General features: G+C 44.6%; 1 protein-coding gene across 6 annotated transcripts in view; it reads left to right on the top strand.

Annotated features, from left to right (window-relative positions):
- Positions 1–24,754, top strand: part of TEAD1 (TEA domain transcription factor 1) — a 242,405-nt gene that overhangs the window by 53,071 nt on the left and 164,580 nt on the right. For 5 of the 6 annotated variants that reach the window (XM_053925596.2, XM_053925597.2, XM_053925600.2 and 2 more), the window contains one exon: positions 22,221–22,476. In XM_053925596.2, the coding sequence (XP_053781571.1) occupies positions 22,320–22,476 (157 nt within the window). In that variant the 5' untranslated portion in view covers positions 22,221–22,319. Of the gene's footprint in view, positions 1–7,095; positions 7,215–22,220; positions 22,477–24,754 lie in introns of those variants that run through there. The other variant, XM_045194275.3, reaches the window with a different exon arrangement.

The following is a 24,754-nucleotide window of genomic DNA, read 5'->3' as shown; positions in this document are numbered from 1 at the left end:
CCTGCTCGTGATTGATATTACCCTTAGATCAGAGGCTGAACTGAAATCAGAACCTAGGAGCTCAGATTCTTCTCTGTTGGCCCACACTCTGAACAAACTAGATTCGTGGTGTGAAGGCAGCGTGATGGCTCCTCCGTGTATCCGCTTTGGGACCTGCCTGGAGCCCCGTCGGCATTTCTGGGTTGCAGACCCTCACCGGTGAGAGCAGAGTCACCCCGTCCTGCTTGCCTTTCTGGGTGGTGAAACACACGAGAAGAAGTAAGCTCGGAGCCCTGGACTTTGGACACTGCTGCTTCTAAGGAAAGGCCTGTTGCGTGAATGACAGTGAACTGGGCAGCATTTCTTAGCCTCAGAGAGTTAAGGGACAGGAACCTGAGTGTTCCAGCTCCCCTGTGTGGCTGTGGTATTTTCGAGGCGGCTCTGGGGTCCCTATTTCCTACCCGTAACCGGGTTAGCTCTCCTGGTTAGAGCAAAGGTTCACAAAAAGGGAAGTTTTCCTCCAGGAAGGGAGACAGGTTTCTTTGGGGCCAGGTCCAATTACAGGGACTTTGAGCACCTTGAGCCTTGCCCCAGTGGTCGTCGTAGAAGTTTCAGGGTTTCTTCACTGGGTGGAGCTTGGCTCTTTGTGCAGGGAGAGCTGCAGGTTTCTGAGGTAGACACAGTTCATGCCTCCGGCCGTCTTCCTGGTACATATTGGTGGTTGTCATACTTCCCCAACTTCCAGAAGCCTAGTGCGTGTTTCTGGGGAGGTGTGTTCAGCAGTGCATACCTACTCAAGTAACACACATGTCTGTGTGACTGTACATGTGTAAGTAGACAAACATGCACTCCCATCTAGATAGCAATGTGCAAATATGCACTCATTGTTTTTAAAGAAAATGTAAGGTCTGAGATTATGTTAGAGCTCGGTTTCATCTTTTGTGTTGATCAAGTGTTAATGTGCTGCAATTATTTTAATTTAGAAAAGGAAATTCATGCAGGGAGACGGGGAGAAAATAACTCCGGCTAATTGTCAAGAATCTGAGGCAGTCCAGAAAAGCAGTGTATCCAGCAGAAATTGGAACCTTTTCAGGGTCTGGCTCAGGAGTTTATTATTGTTTTTTTTATCCAGTTTAGAACTACCGACAGCTTCCATTCCAAGGAATGGCTCACTCCTCCTTCCTCCACAGTTAGAGGATTCTCTTTTTCTCTCCCTCCTAATTCCTTTTTGCTAAGTTCGCTTTAAGTCAGCACGGGCGCAGGGGTTACTACAGGAAGGCTTAGAAAAGAGATAGGAGGGGGAGGGGAAAAAAGATCTTGTCCGACCGTGGTGGTTCAGCGTCACCCCAGGTCCATGCCCCAGACAGAGGCAGCCGCGGGTGGAGGTGGGGTTAACGTGTTTGCAGTTCCGGGCATTTCTGTGTGTTGTCCCCTCACTGCCCTGGAAGGGAGTGTATGAGGACACTGAGGTGTGACCACAGTAGGTGCATTGCCCGGGTAGGCAGCTGCAGAGTGATGGAATGGGCATCAAAACCCAGGCCTCTGCGCTAGAGCCAGGCCTCCTACCAAATTCCCAGTCTCTTGGCAGATCCTCTGCCTGCCCTCCCTGCCTCCTAACCTGCTTCGTTTTTTTGAGCACCTACTATGTGTTGTGCTCTGCTCTGGATTGTGGGGTTACAGCTGTGACCAAGGCAGACATAAAGAGACCATGAGACGCGCATCCTCTGGCCCCGTCACCACTTTGCTCCCGATGTTACCTACACATCTTTCTGTACGTAGAGTTACCAGGTTGTGTTTGTGTTATATGTTGATGTATCAGCCTCTCCCTGGACTGTGAGGTCTTGAGGGAGGAGCATGTTTGTTACTCATCTTTGTCAGCACAGAGCCTGGCCTGAAGTTGGCGTCATGCCTGTTTAAGGCAGTTGCACGAATGCTTTTCTGTGTTGTATGACACCAGCCGAGCTGAACAATGCAGGTACTGCCGCCTCTGTGTGTCCGCCAGCACTACAGAAGTTGCCCTGCCGAAGCAGACTTTGTAGGCTGTACTTCGCCTAGACACCTAGAGAAGTGGAAGAGGCAGTCCCTCGAGCAACTGCATCGTATGTGTGGGTTGTGAACAGAAATCACTTTTAAAGTGTTAATATGCTTGTGGTAATTGTTTACTCTGGCAAATTGTTTGCAAAAATGTTCTGAAATTCCAAATGCATCCTGTTTTCTTCCTCTCATTTACTATCTCCATTTAAAACTGGAATATGTTAATATGTTTACAGCCCATTAAGACCAAAGAGCTTTATTTTTTTTCTAACCTTTTGTTCTTTCCTTTTTGTCATTGCCCCACCTAGATCAAAGGACTCAGGAGAGGCAGGTTTGCATGGTGGCAATGTACCTTACAACAAAAATGGATTCAGTTTAAAGAAGGACGTGGAATTAGAATGGTATTTGTATTTAAGATTTTAGATACTTTGTTAAACTCAAATAGTTCCTGTTGTAAATGTTGGATACAAACGATCACCTCTCTTCCTTCAAAAATACATTTTATCAATGATTGGTCTTAAGCGCACCTGTGAATCTCTGAATATTCACTGTATGTGTTGTAAGTTTCAGGTGCAGATAGAATTCGCAAAGCTTATTGAATGGTGCTTCAACATACTAATTCAGTATAGAATTTTTATCCAATTTGGTGGTCATATGGGATGTGATGGGTTCCAGCTAGAACCTTAATTTTTGATTCTTACTCATCCACAAAGAAATGTCATAGGTAAAACAGGAAAAAAAGAGAATGTTTCTTTGAGATAGAAAAATGAGTCTTGCTTCTCTTTTACATTTAATTGTTTTACATGAAAATATATTTTCTTTTTAAATTTTACTTATAATTTTCTTAATTTTAAAAGACAGATTTATAATCACCATCTTTTCTTGTTTTGTCAGAAATACTCTGTTTCTTTAGAAACAAAAATGCTGTTAGTATGTACATATATATAATGTGGTTACTAATATTTTATGGGACTTTAAAAAGATTGAAGTTTTGCCCTGGTTGGTGTGTCTCAGTTGGTTGGAGCGTTGTCCTGTGCACCAAAAGGTCACAGGTTCAATTCCCAGTCAGGGCACATACCTAGGTTGTGGGTTCAGTCCTTGGTTGGGGTACCTGGAGGCAGGTGATCAAGATTTCTCTTTGTCCTTCTGTCTCTTTCCTCCCCTTTCTCTTCTTCGTCCCTCACTCCCTCTCTCTAAAATCAATAAATGTACCCTCAGTTGAGGATTGAAAAAAAATTAAATTAAAAAAATAAAAATTAAAAAAAAGATTTAAGTTTTGGACAATCCAGCCATGTGTGGGCCAGAAGTTTACTTGTTCTGGTAGACAGCTGAATGGGTAGAAACAGAATCTTATACTTGAGAGCTACCTGCAAGTCTGGTTTTAGCTCCCTTGCTTATGGATGAGGAAACTGAGGCCCAGGTTGGAAAAACAAGGAATTGCTCCAGGTTATATGATATTTGTGTCTTACCAGCAGAAGTTAAGGTCCTCGGAGTCAGAGTGCGTGATGACATATCTCTGGGTCCATAATTCACGTGCGTTCCATAATAAGGATGGTTTGACTAAATAAACAAAAGACTAAGCAGAAAATAAAAATTAAAAAAGTAATCATTGTCTACATTTAAAAATGGTCTCTGAGTTTCAGCTTCCCTATCTCAGATTCTCAAACGTTCATTACCTGTGACAGTTCTTTTTGAATGAATGAGAATCAAAGCCCAAGGTTTATGCAAGGACTTTGCTTACTCACAGAGGGTGCCCGGACATTCACAGATAGGTACATTTTTTCCACTTACAGTGTCATTTCAGTGTTACATGCTTGGAGATGTAGTTCAAATATGTGACTGTCCCATGTGGGTTTGCCCTGAAGCTAAACTTAAGCCATGCTGGAAGTCATTTGTCCTCTTCCGTTGGGGTGCTGTATACTCTGGCAGCTAGCCGCATGGTGGGGTTCCAGTGTGGACGAGCCTAGCTTATGCTCGCCTCTTAGCCTCACTCATAGTTTGCTCAGTAATTGGAAGGGGCGGGGGGTGGGGGGGGGGAGAAGCAACATACATTCTTCAGTAGCAAAGGCAAAGATTTGTTTCCTTGTGTGAAACAGGCACTGGGAGTAGACTTGGAGGTGTGTATAGCAGGATAGTTTTAGGGATGATTAAGTAAATTATATGACAGAAACACATAAAGATGAAACGCTGTACCCATGCTAGCTGTCTTAAAGAATGGAAAATGGACTAGGCAAAGAATAGCAATTATCACCCCTGCCTTCTGAGTGACCCCCTCAAGTATCGATAAAGCGTTAGCAGCTTTAAAGAATGTTTTCTAATTTTGGCCCAAAGAATAGGTGCTTGACGAATGATCAAACTGCAGTTTAAACTTTTGTACCTGCAAAGAAGAAAATATTCCCTCGGCCTCAAGAGAGTGTGAAGAGGTGATGTGTGTAAACCCCTGTCCAGCTCCTGGCATCCTGGTCTCAGCCTGGAATATCAGAAGAGAGATGGGTACTGAGCTTTCACTCTGCAGGGTGTACATAATGGAAACTACCTGGTTCACAAGTCTTTTTTAAATCGAAGCGGCTGTGGGCACCTGTCTGGGAATCCTCTGCGGTTGGATCCTTTTCCTTTCCATTTCAGGTTAAAAAATCATTGGGTTTTCCATGAGTTTAACTTGCCTTGTTAACTACTCCTTAATACAACCCTACGTGGGAGCTCTGAAAATCAAGAGTAGTATTCGAGCCTCTCCTTTTCTGGTAGTTAATTAAAAAAATTCAGAACTGACTGAAGGTGATATGTGTTGAGCCAGATCCTAAGGACACGTCCAAGTAAGATAAAGGTGCTGCCTTGCTGGAGCTCGACACGGGGGGGCTAGACATGTTGACAGGCACTTACAAAGGTGCTCTGGTATGAGGCGTAATGCTATGGGACCATGCGGCAGGGCACCCCAGAGTTCGGTTTGACAAGTGGACCAATGACTTAATGTTTCTAAACTCCATTTTCTTATCTGAATAATGGACATAGTGATATTACCTCTCTACCTCATATGGTTGTGATGGGGGTTAGAAGAAATAATAAAAGTCAAGTCCCAACCCCTGTGCCTTACACAGTAGTGTTGAATAAATGTTAGCTGTGGATAGTATTTCCATTAACTCCTATGAGGCATTTTCTTAAACTTTTGCCATTATGTTTGACTTTAGGAGCCAAAACCATTTTTCTCTCCATCAGCTAGAAGCTTGCTGCTTTGGCAGAGGAGCTGCAGCTCATCCTTTAGCTCCCACAGTGACTTGGAGTTGGGAGTGCGTGCTTGTGTGACGGAGATGTGGACGGGCACTGTCTTTGACCTGACTCCAGCTGGGCCGGGATCCCAGCTGCTGAGCTGGACAGTGCTGTGATGTGTCCAGGCTAGCACCTTCTTGGTTTTCAAAGTCTGATTTTATGGGCCCCTTGTTTTTCCTCCATCCCTTTCCTGGCTGGTGTTCCAGCCCTGGCTTCCCCAGTAGAGGATGGACAAAAACATTACAAAGAAATAAAGCTCTGCTCCACGTATTAGTTATCTGTTCACTCCCACAGGAAATAGGTTAGCTTAGCAAAGAGAGCTAAGGTGGATGGGGTGTTCTGGGCATAGGTTAGGCTGTATTTGACTCTTCTACTTATCGCTAGCTTTCAGCATTTTGATATTTTTGCTTAAGTTTTCTGAGAATATAGTTGATGATCTGAGAGTGTTTCAAAATCTCATGGGACTTATGCAAGTAACTTTTATCCTTGGGAACCAATATCACTGGTCCTAGTACTAGGCCCATGAATATCATGATGATACTAATCTTGTCTAACCCAACTCACTGTGCTTTGTAGAGAATCACTTAGTGGGGGCAGTGCCCTGTTAGGCATCTTGGTAAGTGTTTCCTATTCATTGTTCACTTCAGTTTTAAAAATAAAATATTAGGGAATTGAGTGAATTTAAGAAGCTGTGCTGAAGGGATGGTAATTAAGATTTTAAATATGGTCTCTGATTGGGGAGGGAGGCCTAACGAAAGGTAAAAAGCAAATCTTAACTTATAAGTGAACAGGGGTGTTATTTGACAAGCGGTATAGACATCGACACAGGGGAAACCACCGGAGGCCCCCAGGCGTCCACTCACCCTGTGCTTGTTGGGTAGTGAGGATCCACAGGGACAGGGGCATTCCGTAGGCTTGAACCACTGACTTACTCGTATGGAGGTATTCCAGTATTTCAAACAACCAGTATGGCTGTACCAGCGAGGTACTGGCACATTCCTTTATTCAGAAAACACCTACAGTGTGACAAGGTGCAGTCTCTGTCCTCACGGGGTCCCCATCCCACACTAGCGACTTCAAATGTTTCCTGTCCTTGGGCTCCAGGAATCTGTCCTTAGGAAAGGATTATAAGGATGTTACCCTAACAGTGAAAAATTGGGGCAAAATCTAAATGTTCAGCTGTGGGGAAATAGTCAGATAATGGGAGATGCATGACACGAATACTCTACCTCTTAAAAATCACAGATACAAAGAAAATCTCAAGGCTCAGGAAAATGCTGAGTGTGAAATGTTAGGTGGGCAATAAAAGAACCCAAAACTCGAGGGAATAAGAAGAATAAGTTATTAGTGCAAGAAAATGCATCAAAATGCATTGTTAGTACTGACTTTTGTTTGGTGGAGCACTGCGGGGAAAGTTTATCTTCTCCTGTGTATGTTTCCTATCTCTAGGGTATATGTCATTGGAACTATTTCATAAAAACTACATTTTGAAAATCCAGTTGGAAGTTTAAAAATTACTGTGTAACCAGTGGCCATGTGTGTTGAGTATAAAAGTGGAAAACTACATCTGGGGGTTGTGCTTGTCGCCGGTAAAAGAAGCTGCTGACTCCATGGGGTAAAAATAAGAGGCTAGGTCAGCCTCCTCAGGCTGCCGTGGCGGCCCCTCCAGCTTTCCATGCTGCTGGGGTTCCGAGAGGCCCTAATGGGCTTGTTGAAAGGCTCTACTTGGCTTCTTATTAATGTCCTTCCCTGAGCGGTGCTCTGCTCTGCTGGCTAACCTTGTCAGAAGGTTACCCGTGGCTCTCCAGGGCTCTGCTAATTTTGAGCCTGGTCAGCCAGTGCAGTGGCGTGGCATTGCTCTGTGGAGTCACGAACAGCTCCCTGGGAGACACGGCTGGGGAAAGATGAGCTGAGTCCCGGTTTTTTCTCTTCCTCCTGTAAGTGACCAGGCACGCTGAACACGCAAAGAGAGCTGAGATAATAATGAGAGCTTTTATGGTAAAAATCAGGATTCTGAAAGATCTTTTAGCGATGGCAATGCTGGTTGGTAATTGCACGGTGTGGTGTGTCAGGCATGAACTGTGTGGACTCTGACAGCTCGAGAAGTGAGGTGGCCGAGGTCCTGTCTTGCAGGAGCTAGACGCTGACTGTTTTAAAGATAGAATGAAACTGCCGTTCATTCTACTATTTACATGGTGTTCTAAATTTACAGGACTCAAACTCCACTGGTAATAGGTTTATTCTCTAAAGTTTTTATTGATTTGATTGGGAGAGGGCTATTTCTTAAAAGTTAAAAAAAACATGCACATGCAGAATCTGCCTGTCTGCATGTCTACCGGCATCTGGTCTGGCTGCCACGAAGAATTGTCATTTTAAAGCCTTTTTTTTTTAAGTATTTGCAATTGAGTCCTGGTTGGGGACACTGCTGTGCCTTACAATGCTCATAACCCTGATTATTTAAAATGAAACAGTAACTATCAAATAATGTGACATTGGGAAACCTTTTCCCATCAAAAGTAACTTTAAAAAAAGGTAGTTCATTAAAAATTTTTTTTTTTTGGAATTTTTTTTACTTACCTCTTTATCAACACCTTCAGGCTGGGAATCTACGGTGCCTATTAGAGTTAGCTCGGTCTTCCCCTGCGGGGGTTCGCAACAGCTCTTACACAGAAGGGATTACAGTGGGAAACTAATCCACCAGGTACATGGCCTGGTCTTGGTTGTTTACCTGCCCAGCCAAAGGCATCTTTTCTTGTAGCTGGGTCTGTACCCACTCTCTTGTAAAACACTTGCTAGAAGCAAATTAAAGAGGCATGGCTTATGGAGTAAACCCAGATAAAAGCACAGTGGATGGAGAATCAGTAACCTGCTAACTGGCTGCAGTGATTGAAGTTCCCTTTATTTGAAGCGCCGGGGCTGGGTCAGACCACATCAAGCCAGCAGTCTTCCTGCACGAGGGTAGCACAAGAGTGGACTTTGATGTCATTTTAGGAAAAATAAAAATGCATAAGTGCTTTTTATTAGCTTCCCCCCACCCTTAAAGTTTACCCCTCCTTCAGTAGACCTAATTAGTTTTGTCATGTTTGGATTTAGTTTTGAGAAAATTAAAGCTGAGTGATATTAGGAATTTGTTGAATGGGAATACTTGTCCAAACCTTCATTGACCCAAATCTGACTTTTATAGAGAGCATTAAATAAACGAACTAAAAAACCCCCATCCCTCTCTTGTCCTAAAATAATGTTTTTAAAAGCACACTCAAAGTAGTTACATATAATAGAAGTGTAAGCTACTCTGGACTGGATACTAAATGAATGAGTTAAAAGCACATTTCTCAGAACTCAGTTCCTCTGCGACTCAAACTCAAACGTCTGCTTTTTTTTCTTCTCCTGGGCCTCTTTATTTCTCTTCCCCTCTGTACTTGGCCTGCACACCCGCCTGGTGTTGGTCCTCTGTTATTTTTGTGGGAACCTGACACTTCTCCTGACTGTACCCCTAAGTCCCCGGGGGATGGAACTGGCTGTAAGCCGAAAGGGCGGACTTGCTGCTGCTCGCGCTGCCCCCTCCTGGGTAGAGCAGCTGTGCCACAGGGTTTTGATGCCACAGCTGGGGAGGGTGTGTGTCATCAGTTAAGACCTCCGACTGTGGCTGAGTAGGTGATAGGCCCTACCCTGAAGTGGGGGGTCAGCAGCTTTGGTGTTGAGACCGGAGGCCAACTAGTCAGGGCTTTGGAGACTAGAGGGAGATTTTGGAGCCAGTGAGTTCTTCATTTTATTCCAGAGTATGCCTGAGGCATTCCTTATGATTCCTTAGACAAGGATGAATTTCTTAATAGTCATAAAATTGTATTAATATTTTATATTAAATTAAATCGAACAATTATTTATTGAGAGGGAGTGAGGATGAGGTACAGAAATAAATGGGACACAATGCCTGCCTTCTGAAAATTTGCAGTATAGCAGGAAAGAGAGATATGTAAGTAGTAAATATTAATTATAGGTACACACATTTGTTCAACAATTATTTGAGAACCTGTGGCAAGCACAGTTCTAAGGTTTGTGTGCACACACATAGCCAGTACTAGGCAGGCATACAGGTTAGCAATGTACGTAATGACCGCCAGTGATTGAGATGGCGGTACTTTACATGGGTCCTCTCATTTAATCTTTACAGTAGGTAGGTAAAATGATAAGTTTGTTTTGCACAGGAAAAAAACACCACCACCACCTGAGACACAGCTAGTAAGTGGAGAGCTCACACTTCAAACTCTTTAGGGTTCCACAACCTGTGCACCCTTCACAAATACTGAACTGCTTTGCCTTATAGACCCTCCAGTATGGCCCCTCCACCTTTAGGGGTACCCATGAAGGAAAATATTTAGCAAACATCTTCTGAGCCCCAGCAATTCGTCTGGTGTTGAGAGAGGTCAAACATAGGAATGGCAAGGAATTTACTGATTCACTGTGAGACAGTATCTTAGAGAAATCATGGCGAAGTGTACTGTGTTGGAAATTTGAGGCTCCACGGGCCAGGGGGGAGGGTGCAGAAGCAACTGTTCTAAGTGGAGAAATCTGCTCAGGCTTCCCAGAAGAGAGGTTGGTGGCTTTGGTCTTAAAGTGACTATTAGACATTTATTAGGCAGGGTTGCTGGTGACAGAAGCAGCTGAGCAGAGAGCTCCAGGGAGCTGAAGGGGTGCAGCAGGCAGCCTGCTGTGTCTGGGCACTTTCATGTGATCATGTGGCTGGAATAGAGGGGACTGGACAGGTGTTTGAGAAGCACACTGAGATCAGGTGGTTAAGGCCGTGGGTGCCCTATTATGCAGTGGTGTCCTAGAGGGCGTGGGGATCTGCTGAAAGAATTCAAATGAGTATATGATAAAAGTCATATTTGTGTGTTCAGAACACTTCTCTACCTGAAGAATAGCATGGGAGAGTCTTGCTAAACATACATCTCCTAAGGGTTCTGATTCAATACTTGTGGCATCAGAGCTGGGATGTATATTTCTAAGAAGCCACCTATCTCATCCAGATGTACATCCTGGATTAGGAACCTGGCAAACCAGGTTGTTGGCAGTGGGGTGGTGTGGGGATGTAGGGGACATCCCAGCTCAGAGAGAGAGGTAGTGGGGTCCTGTTCGTGAGCGAGGAGCAAAGTGAATGGGTGGGAGAGGAACAGAATGGATATATCTGAGAGATGAAGGCATGCATAGACATTCTTGGTGATGAGTTGCATCAGAAGGGATGGGAGAAGCCTGGGTTAATGGCCTAACTTTGGGTGCTGCTTCAGCCAGGTTCTGAGTGGAATCCCTCAAGGGGGTGTGGGATTGGGTTCCCTCACTCAGGACCTGGAAAATCCTTTTTGAGTTTTGATGGGCACTTTTCCAGACAGATCCTTAGATGCAGAGAAGTGACTTTGAAGGTCCCAGAATTCAGTATGCCATGTCCGTGAGGGACACTAGTAGGCGGGATGTGATGGTTTGGGTTTGTTTGCTTTGCCTTTGTGCCTTTTGGCCTCTCACGTTGCATCTCATTGGACTTGAAAGAGAGGGAGAGCTTCAGTGGCTTTGTAGGAGTGATTGAAAATGGATTACATTTTAGAAAGAGGAGTTGAGGGTTCCACCTCCTCTACCAGGGTTAGCAGAATCTGTAGAAGGAAGAGATCCTGGAAGGAAGTGTATAACCCTCCCTCCTTCCCCCCACCACCCGTCCCCCAAAGAGATGCCTTCTGGGTGTGTGTGTGTGTGTGTGTGTGTGTGTGTGTGTGCATGCTGGGGAGCTGCAGAAATGTTGATGGAATCTGTGACCTTTTGCCATTTTTCCTTGATACCTTTGCTGGGGGTATCAGGACTGAGGAGGGAAGAGTCCTTCAGAACACCCTGGGCCTTGTGGAAGCGAAGGCAGAAGTACGGCCTGATTTCAGAATTGGATGTTTGTACCTCTCTTCCTGAGAAGGTCTTGCCCCACTGCATGCTCTTACAGTGCTTGTGGACCACTGGGCCCTGGGGCTCTGCACACAGTAGGTGTTCAAGTAACATGCGTTAATTTAATGAGTAGCTTATTGTCTAAATGTCTAAAGTGGGGGCAATAGCCACTCAATTCTCTTGCCTCATCCAATTTCCAGCCAAAGTGCCAAAGTTCTTTCCCCTGCTGAAATTGAACTAAGTATAAACCAAGGACCAGGTTTAAATTTGGAGGGCAGGGATGGAGGCCGGGTTGAGGTATTCATCGGCCCCGAATTTGCATCCTTCTCAGTGTAAGACCTGTTTTGCAGCTGCTCCTTCACTGTGTCATCATTAAATGCAGATTGTATTCAATATTTCTCACTTGCAGGGTGGGGACTCAGATGTATCAGTGAACATTGGGAATGGAGGGGACATTTTCGAACACACAATGTCATGTATTTTGGGTTGGTTGGTACATTGGCTCGTGGGGGTATTAGCTGGTCTTTGCACACTGCATGAGCACAAGCATTCTAGTCCCCACGCAGGGTTCAGGGATGATCACACTGTCAGCACACAGCCCTCTTTAGGGGCCAGGGAAACAATGTCGAGTGCTTGAAGACAAAGTCTGATGAGCTTTTATTGGAAGAGCTGAGTGACTGGGTCCCTAGCAGAGCTAATCGTCCTGTGGCTCTGGGCTGTTTAAACAAGCACACCTGTACAAACCGTCATTGTCATCTAGTGCATTCAAGAGCCTTCATACATTTGAAATGCTTAAGGGATATGCCACATTGTAACACTTGAATTTGGAGAACTCTTCTGGCCTTGGGACACATTGAAAATGTTTTTGATTAAAACATTCTGATTCCAAACTTACAAAATTATTTGTTCTTTACCCCCAATTCCTTGTTGCCTTTGTGTGAAACAGCGTGGACCTTTTGTCACAGCCTGTGAGGTCCCTTGCGGTCGGACCAAGCTTACTTTTCCAGCCTCTGCCCCACCGTTTCTGCTTTCTTGCTTTGCCTTTTCTTCGCCACTCCTCTTCCGTGGGTATCTTCTCTGAACAGGGCTCCCTGCTCAGGCTTCAGGGCCAGCCTGAGCGTTGCCTGCTGCGAGGCTCTTGCTGACTCGAGGCTGGATCCACCCCCGTTTCCTGCCCCAGCAGCACTCTGTTCATTCCTCGGTTGACGTCGTGTATTCAGTTACTTGTCTGTTCATTTACTGACTCAGGGCCCACCATCGAGACATCCATTTAGTCATTGTTTGGGGGGAACACTATATACCAGATACTCAGTTAAATGTCCAGGGCAGAAAAATGATGAAAGGCATGGTCCTCACAGACCCACAAACAAGGGTGGCAGACACATAAATCATTCCTTCACAGTGAGTGAGCAGAGGCGCTACCTGCAGGAATGCTGAGGAGGTCGGGGAGGTGGTTGGGGAGAGGGCAGGGGAAGTGTCCCACCCAAGGGGCTTGACGTCTTGAAGGGTAATGAACTTACTTACGGGTCTCCTTGCTGGAAGGGTTCTCTTTGAGGGCAGGAAGGGTAACACATTTATTTATCTCCATCTCCAGTGCCTGGTGCCTGGGTGGGGAGATGTGGGAAAGGGGGATGATTATAAAACAAATAATTTCCCTGTCTCATTTCAGAATGAATTTAAGACAGCTTGCCAGGATGAATTTAAAATAGTGTACATTAAAAGCGGGGAAAAGAAGGAAGAAAAAGAAAGACTAGAGGTAGGGACCTAAAGTGGATTTTGGAATGAAGCCAAACTTGCTGACCAAAATAACCTTTGCGCTTTCTCTGAGGGGCCTGCCAGAGTGGCTGCGTGCATCTTGGCAGCCAGTGAGTAAAGCCACGGCCCAGCCAGTTGACCACAAGGTACAAAACACATGGTGTTGTGTTTATTATCAAACTTTCCTTTGGGGGTTTTGTAAAGAGCAACCTGTGTGATGTGTTGAAGGACACCCAACATCCTTGTGGAAAACCCAGAGACTAATTCATAGGATGTTTCTTCCTATGCTAATGGCATCACATAAAAGCATAATTCAATAAAAGCAACTATTCAGAGTTCCTGGAAGAAACTTTCTCTAACGTAACTGTAATCAGAAAGGTACAGAAACAAACAGATTAGTTCTGTCTGTTCTCTGTTGTCCCACTTTTGCCCAGTATTAATGCTTCATGCCCCTGTCCTCAGTCCTAGAGGTCACACAAGCTTTATTTCTGCTCCCGAGGAGTTTTATGATTGTGTTTTGGGACTCAGAAAATACTCTTGCATGATTGGAGTCATGTATCAGGATCTGTGTGTGTTAGAAATGGGTGTGTCATGGCAGGTAGGCCAGACTCAATGTTCCCACGCACAAGTGCTGCTCTGATTGCTGATGGTCATGGTGACGGAAAGGAGCCAAACGTTTCATGGTGACTCCTGTTCTTGGTTAACTTGAGTTGACAGGAAGCGGGAGCTTTTTCCTTCTGGGCAGGCTGGAGCCTGAATTTTAGATTCTCTGATGTGAGTGCTGATGAGATCCCTGTGGATCAGTTGGATCTTTAGAGAGCAATTGAAAGCCAGTGTGTATGACCAAGGACTTGGACTTCATAGTTCAGCCCTTCAAAATGCCATCTTGGTTCTAGTTTTCCCTGTTGATTATCTTATAACCTAATCCGAAGTAAACTGAGTATTTACCAGTTGCCACTGTCCCCAGCATGCTATCTACATAATCCAGGGTAGATGGCCAGAATGAGAGAGCCATCCTAAGACCTAGAAGCTGTAGAAGGTGGTCCAGGACCATTTCTCCATGTAGAGTAGGGAGGGCCTTTCCTGAGGAAGCAGAATTAGAATTTCGAATCAGCCAGAGGAACTATGTCTGGGCAGGTCACCTGCTGGGACTGGAGTCAGTCCAGAGCCAACATATCATTAAGTTGGCTGTCAACAGGCTGTGTAACATTGAGTGAGTCTCCACTGGCCTTTTGTAAGAGAGGTGACACCCCAGGCATGGCCCACAGGCACCAGGGAACCAGCACTCTGATTGGATGCGGCCTGTTTGTAGACATTCCCTTGGGCATGGGGGTGGGCTGGACCCTCCTGAAATGCTTGTCTTAAGGTTTGGCTAAAGGCAGTGTATGTATTTATCTCATGTGTTGATATCTTTGTTTTGACTTTGAATTTATACTCATTGTCATTTAAAATGCTAAGGCACTGTGATAATCTGGTGAGTCTTACCAACTAAAGAAGTGATGGTATCCAGAATTTAGTGACTAAGGAGTATTATTTTCTTGGTATTTTTCTTTGTTTTTAGTAAGCAGTGTGATTGGTGAGTGTATTTCAAATATATGCTCACGCTACACACCTATTGGAATTGGGGAGTTAATTTGGGGTTTTCTTTGACTGTTACACCTGGGCAGGGCCTTCCGTGTTTCCCTTTCGAAATGCTTGCTGACTGCTGCTCCCTGCTAAGTGTGGCATTATTTTCTCTTAGAGCAGGAAAGAAACTGCTGTTTCCGGGTTGGAAATGTGTTTCCTGAGGTTAAGTCGTCCACCTCCCAGGATCCATGACTCAGCCTGCAGATCGTGTCATCCAGCACATGCTCTCCTTGCGTGTGCACTGTCTGGGTGTCCGAGTTTTCACGGAACGGTCAGATGCGATGCGCTGCCCGGACCGGAGTCGCTGGTGGTGTCCTTCTGAAGGAGTCCAGCGATGAAGGAGAGCAGTGATTAGCTGAACTGGTAGTGGTGATGAGGGGAAGGAGGAGGCAAGAATTTCTGTTCTCAAAGGCTAACAGATTCATTAGGAGGATAGGGAGCTTGATTCCCCTAAAGGCTGGTGATACAGAGCTGCATAGCATGAAATCAATCAAAGCCTTTCTTGAGCTGTCACCTGGGCAAGTACTTAAAGCTGATGGAGCAGAGAATTAGGGCATCTCAGGAGGGCAATGCTAAGTCCTCTAATGAGGTACCCAGCATCGGGAGCTTGGTGGAGAGGTATTGGCTTGTTGATCCTGTTGAGAGGGAAGTGAGTTTTGAAAATGAGAAGGAGTAATTATCCACTCCTTCCTGCTGAAATTAGAGGGAACCTATTGGCATTTGGAGTATATGACACCTAGGTTCACTGGCTGGTGCTGGCTCCACAGCAGATGTGGCCTCAATTCTCAGTGTCAGCACCCTAAAAGTTCTGCTCCTTCTTCGACAGCGACTTACGTTCTATAGCTTCATCTCTCTGGAGGCTGCCTTCAAAATCCAGGCTGCCAATCCTCGTATTTCACAAGCCACTTGTTAGCATGATAGGAAAATAATAACCTGTCCCACTTTGCATATGCAAAACTGATTAACCACCATTAGTGCCTGACATTCCTTCCAACTACCCAGGGAGGTGAGTCAGTATCATTACTCTTCATTAAGAATTAATTAGACTGTGCTTGATGGTGTCAGCCACGGACAAAGCTGAGACTTCAGCACTGCCTACATCCCCTCCCTTTGAATTCCAGCCTACAGCTAGTGAGCATGTAGTGTGAGTCTGATATTCGATGTGTATGTCTCTGGAGGAATGACTCCTAGATTCAAACTCTGTTAAGTATATGACTTTGGTCAACTCATGTAGATCTCTGGACCTCACAAGGTGGGGATAATACCCAACGAGAGTAGTGCGATGGTTAAGTAAGACCCTATAGGTGAAAGCTTCAGGCATTGTGCTTGAAATCCCGATAACTGGGAAGAGGTTGAATTTGGATTTGTGGCACCAGTTGACTTTGGAAGTAAAGCTTTTTTCCTAGTCTTTTCATTGGAAGGCAGCTTTTCTCTTCTGAGAAAAATTTGGGCTTTCACTAAGATCACAGTGAACTTTGAATCATCAAATGCTTGGTTAAGTTGGCTCCTAACAAATGCCATTTCAACCATGTGATTCTTTGCTTTAAACCCTGAAGTGGCTTCCCCCTGTGCTTGTTTTCACATTCTCCCGAGCGCTTAGAAATCTTTTTTCTTAGCTTTGCTCTCAGTGTGACTCCCTATATATCACCTTTTTCACTCACCTACTCACTAAAATTTGCCTTGCTACCATTTTTTACCTTTTTGAATCTTCTTGGCCACCTCTTTGGTTTCTGGGATAAAGATGCCCTCACCAAGTTGCCTGCTATATGGCTTTTCTTAAAGCTGTCACCTTCTGGTTTTCGTCCTCTCTGGTGGCCAAAAGAAAGGGGAAAGCAAAGGTGAAAGTACCATTCCACTCAAAATTAGGTGTGTTTGTGGTAGAAGAAGCTTACCTGCTAGAGGACCCAAACCATATTTGTTCCTTCAACACAGAAGGACTGTTGCTTGTCAATAATCATGATTAATAATTAAGAAATTGGATCAGACAGCCAACTCTTGGTTATTCAAACTGGGTCAGACTTAAGTCTGTCCTCTTAACATCTTCCTAGTTTGGGTATTTTGTTTGGGCTCTTACTGCTCATTAGAACCTTGGCCAGAGTCAAGGTGAAGCTTGATGATAAATTTAGTCATGTTATCAAAGAATGTTCATGTCATCTGGTTGTTGGTTTACTCTTTCTTTCTTTGAATATTTATTATGCCAGGTGATCTGCTAGCCCTGGAGATGCTGTGGTGAGTCTAAGAGTCCCTGCCCTCAGGGACACTGGAGTATGGATGGTGGGGGGAGCAATAATAATAATAAACCAGCTTAATAAGTTCTATTATAGGTTGAGTTTATGGAATCACAAGGTAATGGATGACTAACGCAAGGTAATGAATGACTGAGTGGCCTCCTTCAGTGTTAATCGTGGAAACTGAAGCACATAGGGGCTACACATACCCTGTGGTCCTGGGTTACTCAGGTCGAGACTGAGTCCTAACCCCTAGTCCAGCTCTTTTCCTTTTGCCTCATGGAATGTTAATACATTGGCTAAAACAAGCTGTATGGGTTTTTTTGTGACCTTCCTATTCAGTATCATTTCATTAGTCATGAGGGCCAGTTAAAACAAACCCTTTCAAAATTGTATTTATTAATTTTTGAGGGGGTGGAAAGGGAAACATTGATGTGCTGTTCCACTTATTTATGTATTCATTGTGTCCTGGCTGGGGATCCGACCTACAACCTTGGTGTATTGGGGTGATGTTCTAACCAAATGAGCTATCCAGCCAGGGCTACAACTAACCCTTTTATTGAAGAGCTCTCAAATCACCCATAAGCGGGTGAAATGTTTACATTATGAGAGACCCACAGGAATCAAGATGAAAGGGGGCAAGCACATTCCTGTGTCCTACATCATATCCCTTGTGCATATGTGCCGTGAATAGAGTTGGTATCAGAAGCACCTGTAGTTGACTCTCTCAGTTCCTTCTTCCCTCAGGCCCTTGTACTAAAATGTGGATTGGTCAAATATACATATGATGTCATTCCACTGCACTCATGTTACTCTTTTGGAGCGTCAGTGGGTAATCGTAAAAGAATGATCTATTTAGGAAGTGTTGCATTGGGGCAGTTAGCAGGAATATATAGGTCCCTGTTAACAGATCTCTTTGGAGTTTATTTTGGTGTGTCTAGGACGAGTTTCAGGAAAAAAAGGAACTTCTAGAAAAGTGTTAGTGATGGAAACTGAGGTACACAGAGTCTATTGATAATGGAGCAGGTTTTCAGCAACAAGAGTTCCCTTCTGCTTTCCTTTTAGCCATTCATTTAGATTTGGGGTATTTGCTTGAACCAGACTTCCGAGAAGAATATGAAAATTATTGAACCCGTGAATATTAGTTTAGATTTAGATGAGTATTAAAACTAAAGGGGATTTTACAAATTTAAAATTTCCATTTAGTCATCTGAAGACCTTAAGAAGGTGGATCCTTTTCAAATTTATTTCCCGAAGGAAACCACTAGGAAATCACCTGCACTTCTCACCATCCCATTATCAGTGGGTATTTGGGCGCCGCAAGGTCCATATCACTGTCTAGAAATAATGGACTCGAAAATAAATGAACATCTGGTCATGGTTTTACAGATTACAGAGCACCTTCACTCATTAGGTCTAAATCTTTACGGCAACCCTGTCGGATAGAGGCCCTCCACCCCTTAATGATTTTTCTGTGTTGAGATTGAATTTAATTCATTATCTCCATTCTACAAAGAAAACCCCGGCTTCTGAGAGATTTAACTACTTCAGTCTGGACCGCATGGCTAGTGGGAGAGGCAGGTTTGGAATTCAGATCAGTTCGAGCCTCAGTATCGTGTTCTCCCTCCGCCCCCCAATTTTGTATTCTTCTTTATTTACTGACGGGAAAGTTAACTCCCTTGCTCAAAGGAGGGATGAGGAGGTGAGGGCATGAGCTCTACAGGCACAGATATTCCACGCATAATTCATGTAATTAAATCTTATTGTTGGCTATAAGCAGATCATCTTGCTGTGTATTTGGAAGCCAGGTAGATTGGGTGGTAGTTAACCAGTGCCGCGCACTTTCAGGACACTCCCAACGTGTGGCTGATGCTGTGAGCCACTGTACACAAGGGCAGTTTCCAGGATGAGGTGGATTTTGAGCCAGGCTGGAAGGGCCCTGAGGGATGGAATGCCAGAGTGGCTATTTCGGTATCTAGTACGGGGAGCTTTTCCCAGCCAGCCCCAGTCTTATGATTGGAAACTCTCTGCCCATACAGGGCCTCATCTTACAGTTGGGCTGTAAAACCAAGGGCCTGTATAACTCTGTGGATTATGTATCTGGCCTTTGTCCAGAGTAGGTAATTCCATCTTGCTGAGCTCCACTTGACCATATTGCAAGAGCCTGGACACAGAGTTCTTCCATTTGCAATAAGTGAATAAAAACATGGGGGCATTTAGAACAGTGCCTGTGCTTACTAATTGGTTGGATTAATTAATGCTAATAGTGCATTCCCCAAACAACCAAGGGCAAGGGCGTGTGGCTCCTAGCTTCAGAGGTACTGTATTTTTTGGACTTTATGACACACCAGATCATAAGACGCACCTAGGTTTTAGAGGAGGAAAGAAGGAAAGACAAATTTTGAAGCAAAAAATTGTGGTCCTGCTCCTGTCTCCTGTGACCCCTGCTCCACTGCCCCGCCATGCGCCCCCTCCCACCGTGAACCAGGTAAACTACATTCAGACTATAAGATGCACCCCCATTTCCATCTCAAATGGGGGTGCATCTTATAGTCTGAAAATACGGTAACTTCAAGGGGTTGTCTGCAAAACTCTGACGTCTGTCTTCAAGGCAGTTCACCCCTGGCTGAGTAGTTCTACCAGCAGGAACTTTTATCTCACATTGAGCCAGAATCATCTTAGAACCTCTACAGAATGGGTCAGTACCCTCTCCATGTGACAGACAGCTGCTCAGAGGATGTTCAGCTTCTAAAAACACTAAACTTGGCAATTATGATTCAAAAAGGTCTTACAGATTTGAGCCATGGGTTTAAGCTAAAATAATGGAATTTAATATGAATTATAATCTGCTGCTTTTAGCTCCTACACCAGTTGTACCAGAGAAGAGAATTCAGGAAGCACCTGGAACCGCGCGGAGCTTAGAGGTTTTGTGGATCATCGCCAGTCTCCGAGGGTCAGCTATTGAGGGCTCTGGACAAACTGGGTTGCATTCGTGAGGGCTGAGCCAGGTATGATGTGAGTTTTTTCTAGTCTAGGACACAATCAGGAACCCAGGGGCTGCTCCTGTCTTACAGAGACGGGTGTTTTGGTAGGAGATTTGCTTCTGCAGGGGATGGGTTAGTGTAGAAGTTAACCTGGACGTGGGTTTTAGCTGAATAGATGGACAAATTTCAACATGTCGGTGCAAAGAAGGTGATTTGGGGGAGGTAGTGGGTTCCTTGTCACTGGCGATGTTGTTCTAGTGTAGAATGTGTGGCCAGTCGAGAAGTGTTAGAAGGGACTTCAAACATTGGATTAGGGGGGTGTTGGTATGATTTGGTCTGAAGACTCTGAGGCTCTGAGTTACATGGTAATGTTCTTATTATGCAAGTGAGTTTCCCCTGGTCCCTTTACCTGCCCTCAGCGTCCTGGATTCCCTCCCTCTACCATAGTGGCTGAATGCTAGGCACATCCCACTGTTTACCTTAAAGTGTGGCTGCCTGGAGTGAATTTGCACTGCTCTGAGCTGCCCAGAGCTCAAGGACTGGCCTGTGTTTTGTGTCTGTTGTTTTGTTTTTGTTTGTTTTGTTTGGGGGGTGAAGTGGCGAAGGAGAAAGATAGTGGACTAACACTGCTCAGAGACTTCACTTGTAGTCTCATAATTTCTCCAATAAACTGCTTTGGAGCTAGAACAGACTCTAGGGGAGCTTGCAGCTCAGCTTGAGTTTTATAAGACTCTTAGATTCCAACAAAAAATGTAATAATTTGAGAATTCAAAAGGCCCATACTGCAGGCATTGAAGAGTTCATCTGGGGGTCAGTCACAAAACCCTTTCTTGTGGCATAATTTATACCTCAACATTTGGCAGTTTTTAAAGTCCTGTGTCAATGTACATGTGTTGGTAAGAAGTAGTAAATATTTTTCTGACAAGTGCTTTGAATGATGGATCCGTGGCAGCATTTAAAGGCAGACAACCTGGGGGTTTCTTTTATCCAGGTGCTGCCAAATCCAGAAAGCTGTCAGGGTACAAAGCCAAAATCACCCACTAGTTACACCATTAATTGTGTAATGTTCGTGTGCCTCAGAGTTTTTGCACCTGGGATCTGTTGGTATATACCAGTGGGGGGGAGGGTAGGGGAAAGGGATACAGTTAGGAGGGAGAAGGAAAGAAGACAGGCTGCCTGCTCTCAGGTGACTGCCCTGGAGCACTGAGCAGGCCCTGGTGCCTGGTGGGGCCGTCAGCACCTGCTCCCCTCCTGGCTGCTTCTGCTGTAATGCTGCATGGACTTGATGGGGCAGAAGGCAGGGGGAATGGTGGTCCCACTAAGCTCTCTCCACTAAGGCCCTGTGCCTACCTTCTTCGATTAGTCCCCAGGAGCAATTCCCTCCTTTTCAGTGAAGCCTTTGAATTAATGATCTGATGCCTTTTCAACAAAGGAATATTGATATGTTAGTGTGTGGACAGCAGGGGGTACTGGATTAGATCATTTTCACATTGGTGTTTGTGCCAGTTTGACATTTGTTTGGAAGGCTTAGCCTTTTAAGACCATAGGTTTCATGCATAATTTAAGGAGAATAAATCTTTGAGAGAGATTTCTTTGCGTTCCGTAATCTTCATTGCTACAGAGAAATAAATGAAAGTCTCCCCTACGGTTTTCTTGTGATCAGGAATTCCAGGTAGGCTACCAGATGAAGTGCCCGTGTAAGTGTAAAACATTTCTTTCTGTAAGACTGCTGGCCACTTGTAGCTGTTGCAGAGAAGGCAGGAAAGTGGATAACTTGGTCCCTGCTTCAAGGTTACCATGTAGAAGCCGAGAGTGGCCAAGTGACCTTACTCTGCAGGATCAAAGCCCCACAGAGAAATGCTATGGGCTAGCAGGTCCAGGTCAGCTGTCACTGCTGTCTCAGCACAGTGACTATTTGTGATAACAAAATAATCTTCCTCCTTTCATCCTGCCGCCATCTTGCACCTTGGTGATCTCAGTGACGAATATTAGGATGGTTTAACTTTCAGAGTTATGGTGTCAATTGCCACAGTAACGGCAGACTTTTTTTTTTTTTTAATGAAATTGTTTTTCTGTGGAGATGTGATTATCATTGAGCTAAGTACTCCTGGTAGATAGTAGGCATTTAGTAAATGATTTTGCCTGGTTCGCTGTGAACTTGTAACTCGGACTGAGTACTGTTCTTGGATGAAAACTTCCTCTCATCTGCGAAGATTGTACAGCTTCTGTCTGCCAGTACATTTCTGTATTGAGTGCCTAACATGAATATATAAAGAAAAAAAGCCACTTGGATCTCAAAATTCCATATTCTCTGCAAGAAGTTCTTCTCTAAGCAAAGCCACCAACTGAAGAATGAGCAGTGAAACTACCAAGAGCAGTATGTTGGTGGTTACCTTGTCCTTCTCACACCGTCTTTTGATTTTGCTCTTAGGTTTATTTTCTTGAAAAGGCTCCAGGCCTCGGCTTGGAAAATCCAACCGCCAAAATTGAGCCCAGCAGCTGGAGCGGCAGCGAGAGCCCTGCCGAAAACATGGAAAGGATGAGTGACTCTGCAGATAAGCCAATTGACAACGATGCTGAAGGGGTCTGGAGTCCTGACATTGAGCAGAGCTTTCAGGAAGCCTTGGCTATCTATCCCCCATGTGGAAGGAGGAAAATCATCTTATCAGACGAAGGCAAGATGTATGGTAAGTGGTCTGGAATGCTCCTTTGAAACACTGCAACCTGCTTTTGTAGTAAAGGATCATTGTAGCTAGCCTTCTACTTAGATCTGTTCATTGTATTGTGTTGAATGATCTTTGTAGAATTTTAGTTGGCCATACAAGGGACTAAGTCTCAACTAAAGAGGAGAATCAATAAGGATCAGTGGGAAATCTTGTTCCCTGAGGGTTTCTTCTTCTTCTCCAAGCTCAGTGGCGTTATGTCAAAAGCTCTCAAGGTCCAGGTGGAAACATAGACAGTTGCAGTGGCATTTGCAAATATCAGTGTGGGGACTGGCTCTTCAGAGTGCACGCCCAATCGAAAGGAAGCATGGCTCCTTAGCTCCAGATAACTGAAATGGGGGTCTGGTGCTGCCAAATCTCTTAATTTTTTTTTTTTTTTTTTTTTTTTTCAGGAAGAGCTAGCAATCTAGATGTTTGCATAGGCAATCTCATTTTTAAAAGTCAGCACTTTTCCCTCTTTTTAGTATAACCCTGTATAGGGTAGATAGAACACGCATATGGCTTAATCAGACCTTTAAACCACCAGTTTGCTGCTTTGTTGGCAATTTGCTGTTGAATGGAAGTCAAGGCATTAACTCCTCCTCCCAGGCTTTTCTCACCCTTCTGCCCTTCTAGATGGGGGCCAGGCAGTGCATTCTGAGGGAAACTCCATGAGTGTCCAAGAGGGCAAGACTGGTTGACCAGATGGCTTGGGATGCTGAAGTCTGGAGTTTGTGCTAGGTTTGGGCATTTTCCATTTCTTCCACTAAGGCTTCTCACTGCAGACCTGTACTCTTTGGCTGCTTACCTGTTGGGAAGCAGATGGCAGGTGGTTGCTTGTACATTCTGCTTGTCTAATAGGTACGTTGAGTTAGTTGACAGAGTGTGCACAGTAGCTGAGTGTAAAGAGATGCAAACAAATAACCTAAACTCAAAGAGAACCGGCTTAGCAACCTACCTGAGGTTGTTAACTTATCACAAGTGTGATTTATTTCTAACTAATTTGAAAGCTTGTTGATAATAGGGTGTTGTACCTTTAATACTGTGTCTCCTCTGTCAGGAGCCGTAGGAGGCTGGAGCTCAAACTAGCACACACTACTAAGGAGAAAGCAGATGGTGGTGCAGCTGCCACCAGCTGTGCCCCCACCCCACCCTCCCCCTCTCCAACTTGGATGATGTAATGGAAACAAGGAAAATTTCGCTTTCTGCAGCACTGGAGTCTCTAAGCCTGTCTGTGTCACACACATGGGGGAGAGACAGAACCCAAACCTTCAGCATTTCTTTTATGCTCTCATGTGATCCACTGTAGCCGGAGAAGTTTCTCTGGGTCTGCTGAAATGGTCAGGGTGAGACGTCTCAGCTGCTGTGGGTAGAAAGTTTCAGGCCTTTAATTTTCTGTGTTTGTATCTTTCCTGGACTACTCGTCCTCAGCCTGTATTTGCTTTCAGGTTCTTGTCTTCATGCCTAAAAATGTAACATCCCCATTTTAAAGGCAGAGAAAAGCACTTTAATCTTCAAGCCTTCTTTGGAACTGATTTTGTTACCAGTAATGAGGGTGCCTTCAGGCCACTTTACCTTGTACAGCTCCCATTTGTTTGCCCAGAAATTGTTGTAACCAAAAATACTGGGCTAGTATTGGAAACCCTGGTGGAGAGCAGCTATGTCCCTTCATTTCTCACAGGGCATCCTGGGAAAGGCACTGTCCTTTAGGTTGCAGGGCTAAGAACATAATTCAAAGCAAAAGTTAATCTTTTCAACTTCAGTTTTCTTTTCTCTGTTGAGTGTACTTTTTAGGTAGCAGCTGTGGTAGATATAACCAGTTTGCTGATAACTTGCATCATAAATATAATTTTTTGTTTGTGAAAATAACTCTGTAAGAGCTCTTGTTGGTAATTGGATGTCAGAGGCAGCTGGCTAAGAAACAGAACTGGGAGAAGGTTTGGATTTGAGTCATCCACCAGCAGTGAAATTAAACAATCCTACCTTTGGTCTGTGTCTGTTTTTACCCCTGTGGAAAAAAAAAAAAGAGGGTGAAGTAGATGATGTCCATGGGTCCTTGGGACTTTCCCATTTTATGAGATGTGATTTTGTGGCACGCACCTCAGTATGAATGATCAGTTCATTGACAAACATGGTACTAGTCGTCGGAGCATGTCCTTAATATCCACGGTCGGCAGATTCCGAGAGCTGCTTGGAGTACGTGCTCTTGATGGATAGTTCCTTTTTTCCCTTAAATCGGCCTGACGTTTACTGGCTGTGTCGG

Source organism: Desmodus rotundus, chromosome 5 (assembly GCF_022682495.2).
Source record: "Desmodus rotundus isolate HL8 chromosome 5, HLdesRot8A.1, whole genome shotgun sequence".
Classification (NCBI taxonomy): domain Eukaryota; kingdom Metazoa; phylum Chordata; class Mammalia; order Chiroptera; family Phyllostomidae; genus Desmodus; species Desmodus rotundus.
Note: the sequence above shows the minus strand (reverse complement) of the source record. Positions and strands in the feature narration are given on the sequence as shown.